The 21,691-nt window shown below is 38.9% G+C and overlaps 1 protein-coding gene and 1 pseudogene across 1 annotated transcript; both read left to right on the top strand.

Annotated features, from left to right (window-relative positions):
* The first annotated feature begins 2,596 nt into the window (after positions 1–2,596).
* Positions 2,597–4,496, top strand: LOC122038257 (protein indeterminate-domain 7-like). The gene is made up of 4 exons (XM_042597901.1): positions 2,597–2,754; positions 2,959–3,143; positions 3,224–3,617; positions 3,703–4,496. Exons 2-4 carry the CDS (start codon positions 2,987–2,989, stop codon positions 4,307–4,309), a joined length of 1,158 nt encoding a protein of 385 aa, XP_042453835.1. The 5' UTR covers positions 2,597–2,754; positions 2,959–2,986; the 3' UTR covers positions 4,310–4,496.
* A 12,142-nt stretch (positions 4,497–16,638) lies between these two features.
* Positions 16,639–21,691, top strand: part of LOC122006176 — a 40,253-nt pseudogene continuing 35,200 nt past the window's right edge.

Genomic DNA, 21,691 nt, shown 5'->3' with positions numbered 1-21,691 from the left:
GCCGGATCGATCCGTGGATCGATCCAGCGCTTTCGAGCATGAATGGTCGGATCGATCCGTGGATCGATCCAGTCCCGATCGATTGGGAACATTCGAATCGATCGGGATCCGACCGTTGGCGTCGTTTAAAGCCGCAGGCGAGCGTGGTCTTCGGTATCTCTTTACGAGCTCTTCTCAGATTCATTCCAGCTCCTCCACAGCTCTCTACAAGCACGTGATCGCCAGTTCTTGAAGGTTCTTGGAGGCTTTCCAAGTCAAGAGGCGGATCTATTGCAAGAGGAAGAAGTTAGGGTTAGGGTTTTTACGGCACATCTTGTAAGCTTTTGCTTAACTTGTATTTCCCTTTCTTCTTCTTGTATTGAGAGTGTTGTAGGGCTTCTCCGCCTTTGGTAGTTACCATAAAGGAGTGTTATTCATAGTGGAGGGTGTGTGCGTTGGTGTGGATCCTTGGATTAGTCACCTCTTGTGAGGTGGATACCAAGTAAAATCCTAGTGTTAGCGTGTTTGTGTTTGTTTCTGTATTTTCCGCTGCACATCCAAGAAGAAACAAGCAACGAAGAGCACCGAGCGAACGCGACGAGCTATTCACCCCCCCTCTAGCTACTTTTGGTCCTAACATCTTATAGCAGTTAAGCACAAATAGTAAAAACATGATTTGTAAACGAAAGTACAAAGTGCGTTTTTTTACAAACTTCAAGGACTAAAGCTCTATTTATAGTTCATTAGTTGCAACTAGCTATTTGCTAATGTGGTGCTTCCGAACACCTAGTCCGATCCGGGTGTGTGGACTCGGTTGACTCGATCCACTCCACAACAACTTCTTTCCAATGGATTAAAACTTCTTAGGCGCCTGGATCTAGTCCGAGCACCTAGAGTCGGCTGCCTGGACTTCGTGTTGATCCTCTTCAACCAACGGCTTGTTGATATGGCAAAATAGTCCAAGCGTTTGGACCCGACCTAAGCGCCTGGAGTCCGAGAGCTTGGACTTGATCTGGTCATCTGGATCTAGTCAACTCAGAAGTTGACTCGTCTGACCACTTGGGTGATTCTCCAGTTATCCAGAGTTGAGCTCACTCGAATCCAACTTCGATCCTTTCCTCAAGCAGTCTTCCTCCTCGGCTTCTTGTCCCTCGGAAGTGTCGTGCACATTCTTCTCGTTCGTTGGTGTACTCTTTTGCAACTCTTCGTCCCTAGAATGCACCAAGCCTGTTGACTCGCTTCTCGTGTCATCCTTCTCGCTCGCTGTATCTTCTACTTGACTTTTTGTGTTCCTAAGTTCTTGCACTCTTAGACACAAAGGATCAAAATCGTAGAGTCTAACTTAACTCGGTTGATCATATCAAAACTAACCCGGGGTACTTATAATAACCTCATTGAATATCACAAAAGGTAAATTCTCATCACAAAGACTGATGTCAAAACTCATGGAGGTTAAGGTGAGAGTTAAATTCTCTTGTGGTTGAACCATCAAATCATTTAGGCCTTAAAACTTATCAAAGGAGATAAGAAGAGAGCCATACGGGCTGACACAATGGGTACTTGCATGTAATGTTACTATAATAGATCATGAAATCGATTCTCAATGTGTGTGAGGGGTTGATTCTCAATGTGTGTGAAATGAATCGTCTGACCCTATGTAAAGGACCACTGTGTTAAGCTATGTCCTACATAATTTATCTCTTTTCCAGATTGTATAAGATAATTCTAAAGGATCTTAGGATGAGATTATCATTGTTATTGTAAAAAGAGATAAGAAGAGGGAAGTGTGAATTAAAGAAATAATTGACAATTTACACACGCATATAAAAACTTAATATTTCATTAAATTGAATTGAACCACACTGAAAAGAACTTATTTATGAACTAGATTATTGATGTGACTCTTGTTAGTTTGAAAAACCAAGATCTAACAGAAAAATTTGATCAATAACGGATAATGAAAATGCTGCTATTAGCTTTGAATATCAATATTTGTTGATAAATTGGCCAAAGATCGAAGAGTCAATCAATGAGATGCATTCACATAAAGAAATAATGATCTGTAAAGAACTGATAAGACACGAGCATGCCAATGTTGAGCTCAATCAATCCCCAATCATTGTAACTTAATCTAAGAAAAAGTAAGCAAAAGCGGTGCCTTGCTTTTCTTCTTCCCACTGCTCTCATTGTCAACTAAATCAACTCCACATCATTTCGCCTTTTCACACACCCAAAATTAACACACAACAAAAGGAAAATTTTAATTTAATAACATTGTTAAGATCCAAAAGCCAAAACTGAAAGCAGAGCAGCATTGGAGTCAGCTAAGTGAACTATACTTATTTTCTGCTGCAAGTGCTTTCTTCTTATGAAACACTGTTAAAAAAAAGGATGAACAGTCGAAAGTCTTGACACTGTTAATCCGTAAATGTTCCGCCCATGGTACTGAATATTCTCCTCATGATATAATAAATAAATACCGAGTGATGCGTGTAAGACAAGGCCATTTTTTTCTTCTTACTGCATGCAATTAAGTGATGAGGTAGAGAAATTCTAGGCAGGGAAAAAGACAGCAAATGCAACGTCAAGTCTGGTGGCTGTATTTATAATGCAGTGGTGGAGGTTTGCACATCTACTTCTTCGTTTCCCTCATCCTCATCTCTCTACTCTTCCAAATTCTCTCCATCTCTGTGATTCTTTCCCTTAATTTGCACTTTTGGTGGTGGTTCTTTTGTCCCCCTGGTTTCTTATTACTTAGCTTTTGTTTTGATTCAGGTATTGTTCATTCTGATAGTGTCATCCTCAAATCTTATTCTGTGTTTTAGTTTTCTCTGTGTAAATTTTGGAATATCCCTTGAGATCCATGAGCATACTACCTTTTCCCTCTTTGCTTTTGGAATAATTTAATAGTACTTTCCCTCTTTTTTTTTTTTTTTTTTGTTTGATCTGATATATGTGACTCGTTAATGGCATCGATAGGTTTGGAGAACGATCTTAAGCCAAACAGATGATGAAAGGGATGAGAATAACCCAGCAGCAGCACGAGTTGGCGATGGTGGAAGAGAACATGTCCAATCTCACCTCTGCTGCCTCAGGAGAAACTAGCTTCTCCTCTGAAAATCCAGTTCAAAACAAGAAAAAGAGGAATCTGCCAGGAAATCCAGGTCAATTTAATTTAATTTATTTTTCATTCCTTAATTCTCCTTTCGAATCACTAATTTTAGTAGATTGGTAATTAATTCAGACCCAGAGGCTGAGGTAGTGGCATTGTCCCCCCAGACCCTGATGGCCAGAAACAGGTTTGTGTGCGAGATCTGCAGCAAAGGATTCCAAAGGGAGCAGAACCTGCAGCTGCACCGGCGAGGCCACAACCTGCCGTGGAAGCTGAAGCAAAGGAAGGAGATGGTGAGGAAGAAGGTGTATGTGTGCCCGGAGGCGAGCTGCGTCCACCATGACCCTTCCAGGGCTCTTGGGGACCTCACCGGGATTAAGAAGCACTTCAGCAGGAAGCACGGCGAGAAGAAGTGGAAGTGCGACAAGTGCTCCAAGAAGTATGCCGTTCAGTCCGACTGGAAGGCTCACTCCAAGATCTGCGGCACCAGGGAATACAAATGCGAGTGTGGCACCCTTTTCTCAAGGTAATTAGCATGCATCTACTAATTCAAAGATAATCCAACCGATCATATATCCAATTATGAAGTGCTTAAGGGTTGTTCGTTGCAGGAAGGATAGCTTCATCACTCACAGGGCCTTCTGTGATGCACTGGCGAAGGAGACCGCAAGTGTCAATCATCACCAGTCTCCACTGCAATTTCCCCAAGATTCGCCCTCCTCCCTCCTGCAGCAACCAACCCTCCTCCAAAGCCAGCAGCTCCCTCCATGGCAGGGATCCTGCAGCTCCGGTTTGACCCAATTCGATCCTGCTGCAATGATCTACCATCCTCCAGCCAACTACAATCCATCCCCTTACATGTCAGCCACTGCACTGCTTCAGAAGGCGTCAGAGATGGGTGCAACCATGAGCAGACCTTCAAACTTGACCCAAATGGCACTTCCTCGCTCTACAAATGTAATCGGTTCATCCGCAGAGTATGTGGGACATGTCGAAAACATGGTTATGAGCTCTCCGACATCGACCGCTACTCCAGAATTAACAGATGGCTCTTGTTTTAGGGATGCATTTGAGGGGGTGGAGGGAATTGCTGCAAGTCATGGAGTGACAAGAGACTTCTTAGGGTTACAGGGACTCCCACAAAGGAGCATCTTTAAACTTCATGGGCTTGAGCCGCAGCAGCAGCACCAACAAAGTAAGAAGCCATGGCATGGTTAATTAGCTACCCATATCGAGTTAGTTTAGTATATAGTTTACAGTTAAAGAGATCTAGGTGACCTTGCCTATTTTATTTACTACATAAGACATCAAGCACATAAGCATATATTTTATCAGGGTCATGTTATCAAAAGGAAAACAAAAATGTAGACTGACACAATTGGAGGCGTTTTTCAGTTAATTTTCACCACAAGTTCTCTCATTTTTTTTTTTTTAAAATGTTGAATTAGATAATATCGAGCCGGTCCCACGGAAACTTCCCATGACTCCTTTCAATTTAATATGTAAATCGACTGATTCACCCGCTGGTCTTAACAATGAACTGATGATTAAGAAAATCAAGTGAGCTTTTTGCAAACATTTAATTTAAAAAATAATAGATGAGGAGGAGGTGAGTCCACAGTTTAAAATGGGCTGAAACACAGCGACACCATGCAAACTGAAGAATGGGAATCTTGTGGGAACGGGCCTAATGAGAAGAATGCGGCGGCCTCGTGTCGACAGTCTCGCTCAGAAAATTTCCTACGTTGACAAATCTATGAACTGCACGTCGTGCTCCACATTTAAAACCCCTCTGAACCAATCGCCAGAATGTCGACAAGGTTGTGTCAGGCAGTCCAATGGCTCCGGTGCTGCCACGCCCTCTCTTCTAATCCAAGGGCATGCGGGGCATCTGAAGAACATCTATAATCATTGGAATGGGAGCGCTCTTTTATTATCGTATTCATACCATGTCAAAAATAAAAAAATCATCTCTACATTATTAAAAAAAAAAAACCTCTTAGCACTCTGTTATAAATCTCAGTTTTTTTTAATTCTCACATCACATCTCCCCTAATTTAAAAATACCTCCAATATCACATTTAAATTAAAAAAAAAAATTAATAAAAATAAAAAAAAACATGAAAGAGCGGCTCCAAATGGAGCCGCTCCTTGCCGAATAAGAATGAGCTCCCTCCCATTATGAGTAGAGCGTTCTTTTATTATCGTATTCATACTATGTCAAAAATAAAAAAAAATCACCTCTATGTTTTAAAAAAAAATCTCATAGCAACTCTGTTATATATATCAGTTTTTTTATCCTCACATCACATCTCTTCTAATTTAAAAATACCGCCAATATCACATTTAAATTAAAAAAATTATTTTAATAAAAATAAAAAAACATGAAAGAGTGGCTCCATACAATGGAGCCGCTCCTTGCCGAATGAGAATGAGCTCCCTCTCATTATGGATAGAGTTGTCAGACGGATCAATTTGTGATCGAGCGAGTCGACTCATGACGAGCCAATCATTTGGTTGGGCGAGTCGGCCGACCCGTCAACTTGGTAGATTAGGAAATTTCCAATCTAACCCAATCCAAAGCGGATTACGAGTTTGGAAAAATTAAAAAATATTTCATATTTTCAATGTTTTACTTTGAAAAGATTTCATCAATCAAATGTATACATTAATATGTATTTTAAATATAAATGAATACAAACTAGTACTTATGTACGATGAAAAATACTATTTTTATTTCAAAATTATAACAAACAAAGATAATAAATTGACATAAAACTTAACTTACATGTGTTTCTCAACCCGCGGGTCAACCCAAGCCTGTCATGGGTCGACCCATGCGGGTCGCCGGCCTAGGCGGGTCGACCCGCGGCGGGATTGGGTTGATAAAATTTCAATCCAACCCGCTTAAATTGTTTGGCGGGGTGGGCCAACTTGACCAACCCAAATTGACGGCTCTAACTATAGGAAGAAGCTCCCTCCGTATCACCATATCTTCCCATTGTGGATGCCCTAATGGCCTAATAACTCCTTTATGTGTCAGTTACTATTCCAAAGTCTAGTAGTCACCCATGATTTACCTCCTCCGTGTTAGCCCTAGGACGGATTGACAGGGGTGCTAGGGGCGAGCGTAGTCACCTAATGCCCTCGATCACTCGCCTGTATAACAGAGTACGGAGATGGGATCTCTTCAACTTTTTTTTTGTTTTTTAATATTAATTTTTTTTTTAATATTTGTTAAAAAAATGAGAACCGACAATGACTAATTTTTAGCTGTTGAACAACGACTAATTTTTAGTCGTTGTTCAATGGTTAAAATTTATTTTTTTTAATTTAAAAAAAATCTATAAATATAGGATCGATTTTTTTTTTTCATTCATCTCATCGTTATCTTCACTCTCTGTTTCTTATTTCTTCCTTTCATTCTCTATTTATATTCGAGATGGATGAAAATCTTAATACTTTATTTACAAATCTTTTGAATTTTTCAAATACGGAAACAAAATATCTTCTCAAAATACTCGTATTCCTCCAAATATCTAATATCCTCATATTTTCTCTTACACACAATACCCTATAAATTTTTAAAATATTTTATATGTTCCACAATATCCTCCAAAATTTTCAAATTCCTAAATTTCTCAAAAAAATTGATGAATCCAAATAATGCCGTCCTAGCTCCATTTGATATGTATCCACCCCAAGATTGATCAACTATAGGTAACCGACTTGAGATACATTATCCGTATGTATTTTCTCCTACTCAACCACCCATCATACGTTAGAATGAATTAAGAAAGGCTACTATTGATCTATCTATTAGCGGCAAAGAATCTCTAACATCATCATCTGTTCCGACAACTTAGTGGCTATCACACTCATCACAAGAAGAGCGTGAAGTTGAATAAGAAAAAAAAATGAATTGAAATGAAGATTTTGGTTTTTCAATGAAGACGTGGTCCTTGCGAAGTTATGGACAACTATTAGCACTGATGCAATTATTGGTAATGACCAGAAGGATTAAGCATTTTGGAAATGTATAGTTGATTACTATAACAAGCATCGCCCCACTGGATCTATGACGAGAAGCTATCAACAGCTGAAATCATATTATTATAGGTTTGCACCGATAGTAAATGAATTTTCTGCACCTATATAAATTTTTATGCTCATTGTCAAAGTGGTTTGAGTGACGGAAATGTGTTGGAGAATGCACTGAATATGTGGAAAGCCAACAATAATAACAAGGATTTTAAGTATATGCATGTGTGGAGGGTTCTCAAAGAGTATGAGAAATATACTCCATAATCAGTTGCCTATTGCTCTAACAAGAAGACAAGGACATCTGAATAAGGGAGAAACACTTCAACATCAAATTTAGATACGAGTGTTGATTTGGATAACACTGAAGTCTACATTTGTCAGATAGGGTAAAAGACAACGAAGAGGAAGGGAAAATCCAAAGCTAGAGATGGTGATACAATGGAACATAGTATCAACAAAGAATATTAAATAAAAAAATAGTTTTGCGGGAAGCTAAGATTTTTTATAAGGATTATGAAATTCTTATGAAAGATACTAGTGAGATGTCACCTGGACAACTTCATTTACATGAACAAATTGTTGAAAAAAATTAAATAGAGGCATGTCCTAATGTATATGTGTTTGAATTATATATATATATATTATTATAATTTATATCTTTTTATTTGACATAATGTAATATTTATGTATGTTTTTAATTATCAATGTTATTTTATGTTAGCAATTTATGAATTTAAATTTTATAAAAATTTAATGGTATATAATGTAAATATGAAGAAGGGATGGGAATTATATATAATGAAAAGTGTGAAACCCATGAAGGAGTTGTTGTGTACTTTTTTGATAGTGGAGAGATGTGTAAGTTTTTTTACTTTTGACGTGGCGTGGATGTGACAATGAAGAAGCTCTCAATAAACTCTAACCATTGTTGATGCCCTTATGAACCTTCATGATTTTATTGGATGACAAATATTTTTTATTCCCAAACGATGACAACATGTTCCTTGCCTCCTCCTCCCGTTCTCTGATTCTTCATATATCCATTAATTTCTCCTTGTCAAGACTCAAAATTTCTTTGATAAAGTATTTGGAATGAGACCATTGGGTGTTGATTTTGTCCAAAAGTTGAGAAGACAGTTGGCTGGGAATGTGGCTCTGATGCTGACCGGATAAAGACTCCTCGTTGTCCTGCATGTCACAAAGAGCGTTAGTTGTCAGGCTAGGGAAGGAGTCCCCAACCTTGGCCCTCCAACACTCAAGTCAGTGATCGATTTCTAGAGAGGAATAGTGAAAGAAACTAAAGTAACAAATGTGTAAACTTACACAGTGTCACATACCTGCGCATGTGGATGAAGACCACTTTTTATACTATCATTGTTGTGTCTATGCACGTCCCCTCGGATGGGTCTAGTGGCTAGCACATGAGGTGTTGCCACAATGAGGTCTGGGGTTCGAATCTCGGCAAAGTGCCTCCCTTATGTGCTAGTCATTATTCCAAAGGCTAGTAGTCGTCCGTGATTTACCTCCTCCGTGTTGGCCCTGGGACGGGTTGGCGGAGGCGCTGGGGGCGAGCATATTCACCTTTTGCCATAATTGTTGTGTCTATGAACGATTCCAAAGCATTTCTAAAAAGGACAGGCCATAAAATAACTCTGACAGCTTTCCTAAAATAAGCCAACAAATCTATGTGATTTGACAGGCTAGAAACTTCAGAGCGTGATTTGCCTATAGAATATTCTTTGTCCTTCATAGCACTAAATGCCAAAAAGGGATGCAAGGTCATTGGCCTATGAGACCCACCATAGGCTCTCCTAGCCCGACAATCAAGTGCCTGATATAGTCTGACCGGCAATCACTCATGGGAATCACCAACTCGACCTTGTTGAGTATAGTCTGTGATTCGGTCTTCAATCGACCTTTTCATTTGGTTCGAGCACACAATATGTCCAATCAGTCCATAAGTCTGATCGGTTGGAGCAATCGGTCGAGCTAGTTAATACTTGACTTCAAGCCTTGTCTGGTTTTGAGCAATGATTATGTTTGGCATCTCTATAGTTGAGTGAGGCTTGATTTGACAAACAAACAACCATTCCCTAGATGTTTTCTCTTTATAGAGTATTCAAGATAAAAAACTTGACCCGCTTGTACCCCGAAAATGAAAGGTTCAAAATTTTAAATCTTTTGTTTGTATTAACCTAAACTAAATTATAATTTAGATGTATTCTGGTACCTATTCTTGGGGTCGGATCATACCATAAACATTTGAACAACATACACCTCTTTATAGATAATGCAGGATATTCAATCTCTATGATTTCATCAAGTCTATCATAGTAGTCAAACTCAGTGTTATTATTGTCCATAGATCCTTTGACACAAACATCAGAATTATAGGTTAATCTCTGTGAATCTTGTTGTGCCATGTGAAATTTAAGGTCATTAACATAGTAATCAGAATACACCTTTATTTTATAGAGGGGTTCTGATGCAATATTCATTATCCTATCCTCTTGCACATTTGATATTCTACGGTCTTTCGCCTATAAAAATTGTTATGATATAAATTAGGACACTTCTTAATATACATGAACTAAATTTTTTTACAAATTCTCTAACTTACATATATTTGAAATCATAATGCAAATTAGATCTCTAATTTTGTAGCTACCTCACTTGCATCAATTAATGGATTTTATAGATATAGTTGTTGTTCGTACAAGTTGGAAAGGAAAGTAATTATATAAAATTTAGGATATCAAACAAAATAATTAAACGGAGGATCAATGTTTGATTAGAGAAGTTAACTTACTTTATGTATGGTTTGACCTCTTCATAGTTTAAGAGTATCTATGTTCTTGCAGCATAGTATTCTTCTTCAGTTAACCATTTAGAAAGCGATACACCCATTGACTTACAAGGAAACTTAAAAATAGAAAGCATCGATAGGTCTATCGACTGAGAATCATCATTAGAATTTCTAGGACATTACGATATCTTATTTGCACACTATCAACAAAATAATATGAGCAGAAAGAAGATACTTCTTCAACCAGATAAGTATTACATATTGACTGATCAACTTTTGCTTTGTTACGAACATTATTTTTTAATTTTCTCAAAAATCTTTCGAATGGATGCATCCATTTGTACTGCACAGGATTTGCTATTTGTACCTCGTATGGTAAATGTACTGATAGATGTTCCATTGAATCAAAATAACTAGGTGGAAATATGCGCTCCAACTTATATAATATGATAGGAATACTTGTTTTTAGCTAAAGAATATCACCCGTCATAATACACCTCGCAGTCAAATCTCTGAAAAATGGACTCAATTTAGTGAGTGCTTGCTAAACATTTTGAGGAAGTAAGTCATGAAAAGCTATTGGAATAAGTCTTTGCATGAATACATGACAGTCATGACTTTTCATTCCAAACATCTTTAATCTGTTCATATCCACACATCGAGCCATATTTGAGGCATACCCATCTGGAAATTTGATTTCTTTCAACCAATTGCATAAAGCTTGCTTACTATATTTGTCCAATGTATAACAAGCCTTTGGAAAGCTATTAGTTGTTTCATCTTAATGCAACTCTGGTCTGTTAACTAGTTCTTTTAATTTCTTACATGATTTTACAGTATTTTTAGTTCTTCTAGGCATGTTCATCATAGTGTTTGACTACAATATTTTTTAGAAAATTTTTCTAATTTCGTCTGAAAGGGTGATCATGTGGTAAAAATTTATAGTGATTATCAAACCAAGATACCTTGCCATTGTAAGGTAATGAAAATGCATCAGACTCTATCATGCAGTGTGGACATGCTAATTTACTAGTCGTGTTCCATCCTGACAACATTGAGTATGCTAGAAAATCACTGATCATTCATAATAATGCAGCATGCAATCTAAAATTAGTTTTACTTGCAACATCATACATCACCGACCCTATATTTCGTAATTCATTCAACTCGACAATCAAAGGTTGTAAGAAAATATCTATCTTCTTTTTGTGATTGGTTGGACCAGGAATAAGAACTGTAAGAAACATAAATTCATGTACATCCATGGCGATAAATGTTGGTCCCTTTGGAGGCCGGCAAGAGGGGAGGGGTGAATTGCCCTACAAAAAATAAACCAAAAACCTTTCTCGGATATTCAACTAATTTAAAAGAACTTGTAATTAAAAAAGCAGAGACTAAATAAATAGAAATCAGACACAGAGGATTTACTTGATTTGCAATCAGGGGATTGTTAATCCAAGGAAAGTAAGCGCACTATCTGACGATCTCCTTTGGGCGGAGTAGCCTCTTTACAGCGTTGAGAGCACAGACAAAAAAGTAGAAATGAAAGAACTGATTACAAGTTGTTGTTCTGAATGAATTAATTAGCTTTTGGACCAAGGCTATATTTATAGCATTGGTTGAGGTGCCTGGAAGGGTTCCGGGTACCCTGAGGGGGGGGGGGGATAAATTTTATCCCCCAATGTTCAGATCAAGTCAAACCTTGATCCTGGTCAAAATCCATTTCCGGGCGCCCGGAGCAAAAAGTCAACAGTTGTTGACTTTTTGTCCGGGACCTCTTCTTTGGTTCAGTCCCGCCTCGGTCTGGGTCTTTCGCTCCAGCTCGGCTAGCTTGGGTGATCTCGGCCATCCGGAATAGGGCTCACCCGAACCCAAGTTCCGGCCTTCTCCTCGAGCAGCCTTCCTTCCTGGTTTCTCGTCCCTCGAACACCGCGCACGTTCTTCTCGTCCACCGGTGTACTCTTCCGCGGTCACCTCGTCCCTCAGACGCACCGAGCCCGTCGGCTCTCTCCCCGTGTCGTCCTTCTCGCTAGTCGCGTCTTCCGCTCGACTTCCTATGTTCCTAAGCTCCTGCACACTTAGACACAAGGGTTAGACAACGCAGGACCTAACTTAGCTTGTTTGATCACATCAAAACACCTTGAGGTTCCAACAATCTCCTCCTTTTTGATGTGAGCAACCCAAGTTAAGTTAGGGAAAACATATGCAATAAAAACAGTTAATTTGCAATTAATTTGCAAATAAGTCTAAAGATATTTCAATAAAAAAATATATTACCTCCCCCGAGACTTATCATCCTTCTCCCCCTTTGATCACATAAAAAATAGGGGTTTTCAAACAAGTCTAAGGTAAATTCTCAAAAAGAATCTTAAGTGTTAAAAGAATTCTAAGTTTAAAATATTCATAAGGAAAAAATTTCTAAGGCACATTGGAAAAATTTCTAAGTAAAACAAAATTTTGTGCAACAGAATAGATACCTTAAAAAATATTTTAAAAAAATTTAAGGCAATTTTTTTTATAAAAAGGTTTCTAAGGCAATAAAAAAAATTTCTAAGTCAAGTTAAAAAAATTTCTAAGGCAATTTCCAAAAAAATTCTAAGAAAAAGAATTTTCTAAGGTAATTTTTTTTTTAATTTGCAATGTAAGAATTTTCTAAAAAAAATTCTAAGTTAAACACATGGGAAAAAAATTTTAATTTCCAAAAATAATTTTTTTTTCATCAGAAACATTTTCTAAGTTAAACAAAATTTCCAAAACAAATGTTTAACAACTTTTAAGCATTATTTAATTCTAACTTTAATACTTTTTCCAGAAAGTTAATTAAACATTTGATTTCAGTATTTTGACTTTCAGGTTGTGGCAAGACACTAGGCCTTCTTAGTTATTGGAGCAACAACCACTTCCTTAGACAAAGCCTCATAAAGAAACTATCTGTTTAACTTTCTTGCTGAAAAATGCTAAGTTTAATTTAAAAATTCAAGTTAAACATGTTTTCGGAATCCAATAGAGGTTCCTTCCAACAGGGTTAATCAAATATTTCTTAGGTACATAAACTTTTGATATATTTCTAATTTGACTTTGATGAAATCTATAATACTAATTTAAACCTCTATAATTTCTAAAAGTAGAAATATTTAAACCATTAGATTTTTTCAATCTTTTTATTTCTTCTTTTAATTTTTCATTTTCAATTTTCAATTTTTCAAAATCCTCTATAAGACATGATTTTGCCAAAATTCTTTTTGTTTCTAGAATTTCATTTTCTAATTTGGTATTTTTATTTTCTAATTTATACATGGATTTTGCTATTGCCTTAATACCAAAGTAAAGTTCATCAGGGGGTAAGAGGCATACCTCACTTACCATATCAGACTAGAAACCTGAATCTCCCCCTGCTTCACTACTTCTATATGAGGTCGCTCCCCCTTCATCGATGCTGGGTTCTGATGTACTTTGTCCTTCGTAGCTTGCCATCAGTGCTATCCCGGTATATTCTTGAATCTCGGACTCAGATGATGAAGTGTCGTCCCAAGTGGCTTTTAAGTTCTTGTGTTTCTTGGGTGTCTTCATTTTGTCCTTCTTTAGTTATGAGCAATCCTCTCTTAAGTGTCCTTCCTTTTGACACTGGTAGCAACGCACTTTTCTTCTATTTCTTGGATTCTTTTTATTCTGCATTTCTTTAATTTATTAGATCTAAAAAACTTTTTAAAGTTTCTTACCATATATGCTTCTTGGTCTTCTTTGGAGTCTGACTCGGGTTCATCCTTCTTGGTTGCGTTCAGCGCCATTATCTGACTTGAGTCTTTTGTTGTAGCTGCACACCTAGTTTCATGTAACTCAAGAGTAGAAAACAACTCTTCTAAAGTACTTACCTCCAGGTCTTTTGAAATATAGTAGGCGTCGACGATTGATGTCCACTCCGGAGTTCGAGGAAATGCGTTGAGTGCGTAGCGTATGGTGTCCCGGTTTGTTACCGTTTCACTGAGGTTCTTGAGACCAGTAATTAATTCTTTTACCTTCGCATGTAGACCGACTACCTTCTCACCTTTTTCCAGACGGATGTTCATCAGTTTGTTCTGGAGGATGTCTCTTCTAGCGAGCTTCGCTTCGGACGTGCCTTCATGGAGTTCCAGGAACTTCTCCCAAAGTTCTTTGGCTGACGAGTAGCTTCCGATGCGGTTGACTTCCTGAGGCGGCAGTACGCTCAGTAGGTGATATTCCACACGACTGTTCACTACATACTCATTCTGCTCTTTCTTTGTCCAATGGCTCTCCTCTTTTTCTTCTCCATCTTGACTCATCGGAGCTACAAAACCATACTTCATAATAAATCGAATTTCGAAATCAATTCTTAGGAATACCTCCATACGATGCTTCCAGTCTGCGAAGTCCCCCTCGAATTTTGGTGGAACGATGCTTGGTCTGACCATCTTGTTGCTTCGATCAGCGGTAAGTCCTCCTGAAGCATCCTTGCTCTGATACCACTTGTTGGTCCCTTTGGAGGCCGGCAAGAGGGGAGGGGTGAATTGCCTTACAAAAAATAAACCAAAAACCTTTCTCGGATATTCAACTAATTTAAAAGAACTTGTAATTAAAAAAGTAGAGACTAAATAAACAAAAATCAGACACAGAGGATTTATTTGGTTTGCAATCAGAGGATTGCTAATCCAAGGAAAGTAAGCGCACTATGTGATGATCTCCTTTGGGCGGAGTAGCCTCTTTACAGCGTTGAGAGCACAGACAGAAAAGTAGAAATGAAAGAACTGATTACAAGTTGTTGTTCTGAATGAATTAATTAGCTTATGGACCAAGGCTATATTAATAGCCTTGGTCGGGGGCGCCTAGAAGGGTTCCAGGAGCCCTGGGGGGATAAATTTTATCCCCCAATGTTCAGATCGAGTCAAACCTTGATCCTAGTCAAAATCCACTTCCGAGCGCCCCGGGCTGCTCCGGGCGCCCTGGAGCAAAAAGTCAACAGTTGTTGACTTTTGTCCGGGACCAATTCTCTGGTTCAGTCCCGCCTCGGTCTAGGTCTTTCGCTCCAGCTCCGCTAGCTTGGGTGTGTTGGTGCAGGAAGCATCCGACGATCGAACCTGAGTTTTGATAATGACAAAGGATTCAAAGTTAAGGTGTGTTGTGATCTAACGTGCTTGACTAAGTGTTTCAGGAAAGTCCTAACTGTAGTTAGGCAGGTGAAAACCCTAGGGGGTGATAACGCTAGGTCAAAGGGGGTGGTAACCCTATGCGGAAAGTCTTGGTGGGTCGAGTGCTTCAGGTAAAAGTCCTAGGGGGGGTAACCCTAGGTGGAAAGTTCTGGTGTCGCGAACCAGGTGAAAGACTGGACCAGTCGGGAAGCGGAAGTCCAATAAAAAGTCCGGAAGCATCGAGCACCGAGCAAAAGTCCAGTCGATCTGGTGGATCACACTGGCATCAGGTAAATCTCCTGAGTGGAGTAGGTGAGGACGCGTTCCCCGTAGAGGGAACAGTAGGCGTCAGGTCGACCTAGGGTTTCCAGATTGAAATCCGAAGTCAGACCCGGACAGTCCGGAGACTGTCATTACATATGTTATCATATTTACTGTTGTTTTGTGCTAACTTTGATTTGCAGGGTATGTATTTGGGACTAACACTCTTGTAGGTACCAAAAACACAAAGTACACCTCGGATGAACAGTGTCCGAGGCGCCTCCATGGGGCTTGGAGGCGCCTCGGGTGCAAAGCTGGAGCTAGCTGCGAAGCACTCTGGAGGCGCCTTGAAGGAGTCATAAGGTGCCTTTAACTAGTTGCTTAAGGCGCCTTGAATGAGGCATAAGGCGCCTTGAAGAGATAAAATTTGACCAGTTCAAGCTTGATCCACGCGGGCGACTCAGCAGCATGGAGGCGCCTTGAATGGCTTTCAAGGCGCCTTGAACACCCTTTATAAGGGGGTTTCGACCAGTAGCTTGATAAAAACTCACTCCAAGCAATCCTTCTGCGACTAGCTGCTAACGACACGATCCCGAAGTGCTGCAACGACCCCCCGGCGACCCGGAGCTCCGAATCTTCAGTTATTGATATTGTCGTCGGTATAATTTAATTATTTCTTATTATTGTACTTCACTTGTAATTCTATTCGAGATTATAGTTGTTACCCACAGAAAGCGATCAAGGATCGCGGGCCTTCGAGTAGGAGTCGATCTAGGCTCCGAACGAAGTAAATTCCCCTGTGTCTCTGTGTTTGTGTTTCTTTATTCCGCTGCGTGTTTTTAACTCCGATAGTTTTACGAATTGTACAAAAAAGCCACGAGCGCTATTCACCCCCTCCTCTAGTGCGCCTCGATCCAACAATGGGTATCAGAGTGGGGTCACATTGATATGGTGCAACCACCAATCACGCATCTTTTTCGTGGTATTTTTAATTTTTTTTTTAGAGTCAACTGAAATTAGTATTATTGCTATATTCCAGTCTTTTCTCGCTCGTATCGATTTCGCTCGAGGTTGGTGCAACACCACTCGAGTTAGTTTTTTTTTTTAATTCATACCTCACTGCTAATCCAGGATCAAGTCCTGGTACATTTTTTTTTCTCTTCTTCTTTGTGTGTAAGTTTTTAATAGCCCTTCAAGAAGGCTCGAACACTACCCGCCCCCCGCTCTTCTCCGGCGAAGACTTTGCCTATTGGAAGAATCGGATGATCTACCATCTCAAGATGCAAGTTGAGATGTGGATCATCATCCAGACTGGTTTCGAGCTACCACGTGATGGCACCAGAGAACTGGTTTCTTGCACCAACTGGGATGCCAGCATCAGGAAGAAGGTGGAAGCAGATGCCAAAGCCACTTGCATGCTACAATGCGGGTTGACAAAAGAAGAACTGAATAGAGTCGGACCATTTTCAAGTGCGAAGGAGCTGTGGAACAAACTAATCGAGCTGCATGAGGGCACGTCATACGCTAAAGTAAGTAAGCGTGATTTAATTTTAAATAAATTATATAATATTAAAATGCAGGAAGGTGAGACGGCGAACCAGCTTCACGCGCGCATCCGGGACCTACTCAACGGGCTTCATGCGATCGGCCAAAGGGTGGAAAACCGCGACGTAATAAGGTACGCGCTAAGCGCTTTTCCGAGGAACGCTTTGTGGGCATCCATGGTGGATGCTTACAAAGTTTCCAAGGATTTATTTTCAATAAAACTAGATGAATTATTTTCCTAATTAGAATTGCATGAGCAGACTAATGCACGCTGGGTCGAGAAAGGTGTTGCTTTGGTTGCAGGTACCAGCAAAACGCGCGAACCGACGACGAGGCGCAAATCCAAGTCCAAAGACGAATCAGACGCAGACAATGAAGACCAAGTTATTTCCAAACTGATAAAGCTCGTGCAGAAAATATGCAAGTCAAAAAGGGAAACTCAAACAACCAAGAAGGACAAGACTGGAGTCACTTGCTACAGATGCAACCAGAAGGGGCACTACAAACCAAACTGTCCAAACAAGAAGAAAAGAAAGAAGACATTGAAGGCAACCCGGTCCGAGTCGTCAGACGAATTTGAGTCCGACAAAGAAGAATCGACAAGCTTCCTCGCATTGCCAGTACAAGTAGACATTGACGAAACCGAGTCCGAATTTGAGTCTGAAACCGAGAGAGAGTCAGAAGCTGAGTCCGAGCAAAGCCACGAATCTGCATTCATTTCTGAAGGACCAAACCCCACTGTAAGTTCACTACTCGCAGAATTTCAATTAGATAACTTGCATGAATTATTACCTTACTTAGTAAAAAAGTTGGCTAAATCCAACATCCAGGTTAAGTCGCTCCAAAAGGAGGTAACAACCCTTAAGGAAGAAACTGACTTGAGCTCTTTAACTGAGTCAGTTCAAATTGAAAACTCAACTCAAGTCCAACAACTTGAGGAAGAAAATTCCAATCTGAAAGCTCAAATTAAAGAACTCAAGAACACATTGGAACGGTTCACCTTGGGTTCCAAGAATTTGGATCTGATTCTTGGAAAACAACGAGCCATGTACAACAAATCTAGACTTGGATTCAGAACCAAAAATAAGTATAAATCATATCTATCTTTAGTATAGAAATAATAGAAGCATAATTCAAGCATGGGTCCCCAAGTCAAACTTGGTTAATCAAGTTGGACCTGATCACTATTGGGTCCCCAAGGATCAGATCCATTTCCTTGATAGACCATATCGAGGCTATGAACTAGAAGAACCAATTTCTGACCCGAACATAAGACCAACTAGACTAAGGACTTTTCACCCACCTGATCAAATTTTGGGTGATCCAAACCTAGGAGTCAGAACCAGATCCTCATATAGAAACCTAAGTCAGATTGCCCTCATTTCAAAGATTGAGCCTAAGACTATAGAAGAGGCCCTACCCGACCTAGACTGGATCATTGCTATACAGGAAGAGCTAGCACAATTTGAAAGAAACCAAGTCTGGGAACTTGTACCTAAACCCATAGATAAGTCCATAATTGACACCAAATGGGTATTTAGGAACAAATTGGATGATCAGGGTGAAATAGTTAGAAACAAAGCCAGACTAGTAGCCAAAGGATTCAGTCAAGTTGAAGGTTTAGATTATGACGAAACCTATGCACCAGTAGTTAGACTCGAATCCATTAGGATGCTGCTAGCCTATGCAGCACATAAAGGGTTTAAGTTATACCAAATGGATATAAAATCCGCATTCCTAAATGGATTCATTAAGGAAGAGGTCTATGTAAACCAACCCCCAGGATTTGAGGACCTAGATTATCCTAATCATGTATTTAAATTAAAAAATGCCTTATATGGACTTAAGCAAGCTCCTAGAGCATGGTATGAAAGGCTATCTAATTACCTAACATCCAAAGGCTTTAACCAAGGTCACATAGATCCAACTCTATTTGTAAAAACTATAGAAAAAGACATCTTCATAACCCAAATCTATGTTGACGATATAATTTTCGGCTCAACCAACTCTAAATTTCTAAAAGAATTCATTAAATTAATGGAAAATGAATTTGAAATGAGTATGGTGGGAGAACTAAATTTCTTCTTAGGTTTACAAATTAAACAAACAAAAGACGGAATCTACATTTACCAAACTAAATATGCTAAAGAACTAATTTAAAAATTTGGCATGGAAAACTCAAAAATCATAAATACCCCAATGGCCACTAACATCAACATTGACTCGGACCCAGAAGGAAAATCAGTAGACCCAAAGTACTATAGAAGTATAATAGGAAGCCTACTCTATCTAACTGCAAGTCGACCAGATATAATTTTTGCAGTTGGTATGTGCACAAGATACCAATCTTGTGCAAAAGAATCACATTTAACTTATGTTAAAAGAATACTTAGATACATAAAAGGCACCCTCAATATAGGACTTTGGTACCCTAGAACTAACACCTTTGACCTGTTTGGCTATTCTGACTCAGACTATGTCGGGTGCAAATTAGACAGAAAAAGTACATGTGGTAGCTGCCAAATCCTAGGTCAGTGCCTAGTAAGTTGGTCAAGCAGAAAGCAACATTGTGTTGCTCTATCTACTACTGAAGATGAATACATAGCCTTAGGAGAGTGTGCCTCTCAACTTTTGTGGATGATGCATACCTTAAAAGACTATCAATTAGAATACAAAAATACAAAAATCTTAATTGATAATATAAGTTCAATTAATCTAACTAAAAATCCAATTCACCACTCTAGGACTAAACACATAGAGGTAAAGCACCACTTTGTAAGGGATCACGTCGTTAAAGGTGAACTTGCACTCAACTATGTTCAGTCCAAATCAAACCTAGCTGACATTTTCACAAAATCCTTACCTGAACTTAAGTTCAGTACACTTAGAAGATAAATAGGAATGTGCTGGATAGAATAGATGTTGATTTTCAAAATTATTGTCTTACTTAATTATCCTGTTCTTCTCAAAAATTTGTTTTAAAAATTCTAGGAAAATAATGATTTTAAAATCCCATTTTCTTAGAATTTTCAAAAAAATGGACTTAGCTTAGGCTCTACCCTAGAAATCCTATTCCCCTAGATTTAAGCCAGGGCATCTCACAAACACCTAGGTATACCTTGCTTGTATTTGAAAAACATAGAATGGTGTGAGATGCATAGGGTACAGCCTGGACTCAAGAATGCTTATTTCTGTGGATCAATATGAGTCTGGGCGTTAAATACCTTATTAACAGCAATCAAGTCAAGTCTTCCAGCTCTAGTCAAATCTAACTAGACTAAATGACTTAACTCGACTAACTAAGTGAAAGCTGCTGCCCTCTAGGCAATCAGCAAGTAGCTAAAGGTTAGACAATTGGTGAAGGAAAAATTAAACTTAAGCATGCTTGTACTTTAGGGCTCTGATACCTGATCAAAACAATTTTAACTTGACTCATGCTTGGACTTAAGGACCAACCAATTTAATTAAATTAAATTTTAGTTTCTCCCTCTTCGTCCTAAAAATTAAAAAGTTCTTACTCCTATGTGTTCAACATTAAGTATTGTTTTTTTAAGCTAAGTGTCTTTTTAACTTAGGCTCTATTTTCAAAAATTCATTTTTTTTTTTGCAAAAGACTAAGCTAAGTAGTTCATATAGAAACCTTCAACTTTTTCCAACTTAGCCAACCTTCAAATCTATTTTTTTTTAAATTCTTGCTAAGCCTTTTTTACTTATCTAAATGTATTAAGAATCTTTGCTTTCAAAATGTTTTTTGCTAAAAAGAGACTTCAAATTTCTTTAAGCCTTTTAAAATTTAGCTAAGTAAATTTTAAAAACAACTAAGTTTCAAAAGTAGCAAAAATCGTTCTTAATAGTCTACTAAACATTAGCCTTTCAAACTTAGTCGAAACCATTCATAAGCCTAATCTGTTTTTCAATAAGAAAAATTAAAAATTGCTTGAAACTGACTTATTTTTTGATAAATGGCAAAGGGGGGGGGAGTAGGGAATTCAAAAAGTAAAAATCTATCTAATTCAAAAGTAAAAGGAAGCCCTATATTAAGGGGGAGCTTCACAAAGTTTAAGTGTTAGCTTAAGTTATGCTTTTATTTGAATTTATATACTTAAGCTTGCTCACTTAAAATCTTTTAATATACTTATGCATTTGTTTTACTTAACTTTGAATTTGGGTTGCCATAATTAAAAAGGGGGAGATTGTTGGTGCGGGAAGCATCCGACGATCGAGCCTGAGTTTTGATAATGGCAAAGGATTCAAAGTTAAGGTGTGTTGTGATCTAACGTGCTTGACTAAGTGTTTCAGGAAAGTCCTAACTGTAGTTAGGCAGGTGAAAACCCTAGGGGGTGATAACCCTAGGTCATAAGGGGTGGTAACCTTATACGGAAAGTCTTGGTGGGTCGAGTGCTTCAAGTAAAAGTCCTAGGGGGGGTAACCCTAGGTGGAAAGTCTTGGTGTCGTGAACCAGGTGAAAGACTGGACCAGCCGGGAAGCGGAAGTCCAGCAGAAAGTCCGGAAGCATCGAGCACCGAGCAAAAGTCCAGTCGATCTGGTGGATCACACCGGCATCAGGTAAATCTCCTGAGTGGAGTAGGTGAGGACGCGTTCCCCGTAGAGGGAACAGTAGGTGTCGGGTCGATCTAGGGTTTCCGGATGGAAATCCGAAGTCAGACCCGGGCAGTCCGGAGACTGTCATTACATCTGTTATCATATTTACTGTTGTTTTGTGCTAACTTTGATTTGCAGGGTATGTATTTGGGACTAACACTCTTGTAGGTACCAAAAACACAAAGTACACCTTGGATG

This window comes from Zingiber officinale, chromosome 1A, assembly GCF_018446385.1.
Source record: "Zingiber officinale cultivar Zhangliang chromosome 1A, Zo_v1.1, whole genome shotgun sequence".
Classification (NCBI taxonomy): Eukaryota; Viridiplantae; Streptophyta; class Magnoliopsida; order Zingiberales; family Zingiberaceae; genus Zingiber; species Zingiber officinale.
This window is presented reverse-complemented; position numbering and strand designations above follow the sequence as displayed.